The sequence below is a fragment of the Apis dorsata genome, unplaced genomic scaffold, assembly GCF_000469605.1.
Source record: "Apis dorsata unplaced genomic scaffold, Apis dorsata 1.3 scaffold_483, whole genome shotgun sequence".
Classification (NCBI taxonomy): Eukaryota; Metazoa; Arthropoda; class Insecta; order Hymenoptera; family Apidae; genus Apis; species Apis dorsata.
The window spans coordinates 25,371-30,166 of record NW_006263718.1 but is presented as its reverse complement, the minus strand read 5'-3'; the positions used below and the strand labels follow the sequence as shown (position 1 = coordinate 30,166).

Below are 4,796 nucleotides of genomic sequence, written 5' to 3'. Positions count from 1 at the left end.
AAAAAAAAAAAAAAAAAAAAAAAAATAAAATATAAATAAATATATTAAATAATTTTTAAAATATCATTAAACATATTTTCATATATATATTAACCTATTTTTTGCACAAGAATAGTATTCTTGAATACTTCTGCTAATTAACATATATTGTGTATTAGGAAATTCTATTTCTTCTAATGTATCAAATTTAATATACGATATAATTCTAGCAGAAACATGTGTGGCATCAAGTATACTTACTACTCTGAATTTCACTTTATCATTTCTAAAATAATATCCAAAAATTTATTAATTAAAATTTTTTGATTAAAATTATTAATTTTTTACATATTTACATTACTTACATTTGAATATTTGTGAGTGGTATATCAATCTTTGAAATTATTTTATGTCTAAATGCACACGAAACTTGTTTATTACAAAATCCCCAGGACTTTATATTGTCGCAAATAGGATAATTTTCTTTTTTCTTTTCTAATGCATTTGTTATAAACTTAACAAATTTTTAAAACAAATTTGTACCATAATAAATTAATGAATATTCTTATTAAAAATTTAATACAATTTAAAATTTAAAACAATAAATTTGCTAAATATGACATTGTAATAAAAATAAATACTAAATATATGACACAAATATCAAGAAACAAAATCTTAAATGAATATAAATTAAAATCAATTTTTTGATTCATTAAAATGATTGTCTTTTTTTTTTATTACTACTAAACAAATTTTAGATATTTTATTTATTATTTTTTCTTTACCTAAATTATCAATTTGTATTATAATAATTATTTTAATAAGTAATTATTTGTATAATATTTACAATAAAATCTTTTATTTCATGCAAAAATATGATTATTTCCAAATTTTTATTATATGTATTTATATATATTAAATTATTAAATTATTTTAATAGATACCTTAATATTTTCTAATATATTTTGAGGAATTGTAATATTCATACGTTGCATAATTTTCATTACATGTAAAAATTGTATATCATTATTTTCATCCATCATTATTGTTACTTTGCAATTACAATTTTCCTTAAATAAATTTATTAAATAAAATTATTTTATATTAAATTATGCAAAAAATTATTGATATAAAATAATTGTACCATTTGTAAATTTTCTATAAGTGTTGAAAATCGAAAATTAAATTGAGTCTTAGAATGTAAGGGAATTGAATAATGTATCAACCAAGTTACATTTGTAATATCTATATCAGATAATATATCATCTGTACATATTAAAATTGGATAAGAACCACTTATACAAACATTCCAACATTGTTTAATATCTATATTGAAATAAAAAATATTAAATTTAAAAATAATAAAATTAAAAATTGAAATTTTTGAAATTCTTAAATACATTCCTACCTTGTAATTGAAAAAAATTCATATTTCCATGAGCTAAAAGAATTTCTATATGTTTTTGTAAAAAGTTATATAATTTTTCAGCTTCATCATTATTTGTACAAATAATTATAGTTCTTATATAAGAATATCCATTACTTAATAAATCTATTATAAAATGATTTTAAATTATTTAATTTTATTGTAAATAAAAATCTTAAAATATTATGTTTTACCTAAGAGTTTTTCATTTTTTTTTTTTGAATTTATTACATATATATTTATATGTACAGATTTAAAAATTGCAGCTTCTAAAAAAGATGCTATACATATGCATGGATTATCCATTAAAATAAAAGCAACTTTTTTTAATTGCGGTGTCCAATGTGCTGCAGTTATTATAATTTGTAACATTTTATTTTTTAATTCTCTATTAGAAATATTATATTTCTTAAATAAATGATTTACCTAAAATTATATTTCATTATATTTAAATAAATATAAAAATAAAAAAATTATCATAAATGTAAAAGAAATTTACAGAATCATAATATTTATTCAAAATAATATCACCACCATCCAAAATTAAATATTGAAGATTTTTAAAATTTATTAATTTTTCATTCCTATTCATAAAACGTACTAAAAATCTAGGTGTAGAAATTAATATCTGACACCCATTAAACATTTCAGCCTAAAAATAGAATATTTAATTTTTATTCCATTAAAATAAATATTTTTATTTATTTCTTTTTACATTTAATTTAAAACTTAATTTAAAACTACGTACCACTAATGATCTTTCTGATTTACCATTAATTGCAGCAATTGATCGTATTTTTTCATAATTTTGTAGGAATTCTGTACATAAGAAATTAACTTCTAATACTTCAGAAGAAGAAGAACATAGTATTAATACAGATGGATTTATTCCTTGAGGAAGCTGTTTCAAAATTTATATTTCTTAAAATATGATATATGAACATGGCATTTTAAAAAATATAATAAATATAATAAATAAAATTTTAAATTAATATATATATTTTAAAATTATCAATTATCTGATAAAAAATAATTGTCATCACAGATTATAAAGTTTCTAATATAATGATTTATATATATACTTTATAATATTACTTTTAATATTAATATAAAAGTATAATTAATTTAAATAATATTTTACATTTGCATTGGTAGCTAAAAGTCCGCAAATAGCAAATGCATATCCAGTAGTTTTACCAGATTTTGCTGTTCCAATTGTTATTACATCTAAACCTTTTTTTATAGCAGGCCAAATATATGATTGTATTTTTCTTGGTTTAGAAGATTGTATCAATGATTTCCAAATCTTGAAATATGAATATAAATTAATTTTTATTTATCTTAATGATAATTTCAATGCATAATTGTACCTTGTGTATTTCTGCAGGAAATTTTGCATCTAAAGTGGAATTTAAACATTCATATTTATCTTCTCCATAAATTAATACTCTTTCTTTATTTTTTTTAAATTCATAATATTTATCTTTTTCAAATTTCATTTTGTTTATAAAACTATTAATAAAAAATTTAATAAAAATGTTAATAAAATGTAATAGAAAAAATAAAATTAATTTTTGTCTAATTATATTTTTTACCAAACCTTTTTTTTTTTTCTTTTTCTTTATTATTACTACTTAACATTTTTGAAATGTTTAAATAAAATATAATTTCATTATTAATTATTTTTCTATCTAACTTTTTATTCATAGGATTTTTTATAAATTGCAATAATTCTATACAAAAATTAAATACAAAAATAAGCATTATCTGAAATAATGTAATTTTAAATATTAAAAATACATAAAAATATAATAGATTACCTTTATCTAAATATACAGCATAATGATTAAGAACTAAAATTTCACTTAAGCATATTATATTGTTTTTTATATTAAGATAAAATTCACCATAATATCTTCCATATTGATCAGATACTAAATAATCAAAATAAATTGTATCAGATGCACTTATTAGTTCTTTTGTGTATTCAATTGCAGATGTACTCCATTCATCTAAAATTCTTTACACACATACAAAAAAGAAAAAATGAATAATATAATTTTTAAATATATAAATTATTTCAATATATTGAATAAATAATATATTAATATTAATATTATATTAATTATTATATTTAATCATACGTTAAAGTTTCATTATGCATAGAAAAATCATATTTCACATCAGCAGGTAAAACATTATATAAACCAGCTGTAAAACTTAAATATTCTTCTGTAATTATATCAGTTGAACAAATAACAAAATCTTCCTTTTTTAATACAACACAAATACCATGATCAGATAGAAAAATATTATATGTATCTTTTAGATTTCCTATATTACAAATATGTCCTCTAGATAACCATCCAGGAAAATCAAATGTTGTATGTAATTTATTATATACTATAACTGCCTAAAAAGATTTATATATAAAATAAATTGTTTTAATAATTTAAGTAAGATAATATGAATTATATTTAATTTATAAATATATAATATAGTATAAATATTAATATATAGTATTAATAATATTAGTATTAATATTAGTATAAAATAACAATTATATAGTATAATATTATATATACAATTATATAGTATAATATATTAATATAAAATAACAATTATATGTAAATTATTCTAAAAACTTACATCTCCTATTTTTGGTTCACTGTTTTTTTTAATAGTTTTAAAAATTTCTTTTTTTTTAAATAATTTCTTATTGATAGAATTTAATTTTTCATTATAATGTTTGATTTCACAAATTCTTATAATATATGGTGTTAAAACATTTGTTACTTTAATTATTGTTACAGTAGAAGGCAACATAATAACTATAATTATTTTATATTAATTTTATAGAATATAAATATTTCTTTTTTATTTTTTTATATCATAAATTGTACAAAATGAAAAAATTTAAAATATGAACTTAACCTCTATTATAACAATTTTGATTACTCATATTTTTTCTTCAATTATTATCATATATATAATATAAACAAATACAAATATTATACATTGTTATATTAAAATAAAAATTGATGAAGTATTGGTTATTATTATTTATTATTTATGTATTATAAAATATACGAAAAAATATTTAAAAATTGTTTTTTATATACTTAATTTAATAAAATAAAGAATAAATTTAAATAGAATGTAAATAGTCAATAGAAACTTAAACAACTTCAGGGCAAACAAAAAAAAATAAAGTGAATTATAGTGTACTTGATTTTAAATTTTCATAGTAAATATTTGATATAAAGATTTATAATAAAATTAATATAAAATAATTTTTAATAAAATATAATTATCATTTGTTTTATAATTAATTTATAAAACAAATATATACTTTTAATAAATCAATTACATTTATTAATTTTATCGGTTA

General features: G+C 16.6%; 2 protein-coding genes across 2 annotated transcripts in view; one reads left to right on the top strand and one right to left on the bottom strand.

Moving 5' to 3' along the window:
* LOC102678942 (putative ATP-dependent RNA helicase TDRD12) overlaps positions 1-4,443 on the bottom strand; it is a 5,523-nt gene extending 1,080 nt beyond the window's left edge. Inside the window, exons 1-11 of the mRNA XM_031512604.1 lie at positions 4,055-4,443; positions 3,550-3,818; positions 3,226-3,425; positions 2,154-2,224; positions 1,905-2,057; positions 1,600-1,831; positions 1,388-1,531; positions 1,124-1,305; positions 924-1,049; positions 345-493; positions 82-265 (exon numbers count right to left, since the gene is read on the bottom strand). Coding sequence (XP_031368464.1) covers positions 82-265; positions 345-493; positions 924-1,049; positions 1,124-1,305; positions 1,388-1,531; positions 1,600-1,831; positions 1,905-2,057; positions 2,154-2,224; positions 3,226-3,425; positions 3,550-3,818; positions 4,055-4,231 — 1,887 coding nt within the window. The 5' untranslated portion in view covers positions 4,232-4,443. The remainder of the gene's footprint in view (positions 1-81; positions 266-344; positions 494-923; positions 1,050-1,123; positions 1,306-1,387; positions 1,532-1,599; positions 1,832-1,904; positions 2,058-2,153; positions 2,225-3,225; positions 3,426-3,549; positions 3,819-4,054) is intronic.
* Positions 4,444-4,537: 94 nt separating this feature from the next.
* The window catches only part of LOC102680996, a 4,891-nt gene continuing 4,632 nt past the window's right edge, over positions 4,538-4,796 (top strand). Inside the window, exon 1 of the mRNA XM_031512599.1 lies at positions 4,538-4,652. The gene's annotated coding sequence lies outside the window, so the exon portion shown is untranslated. The remainder of the gene's footprint in view (positions 4,653-4,796) is intronic.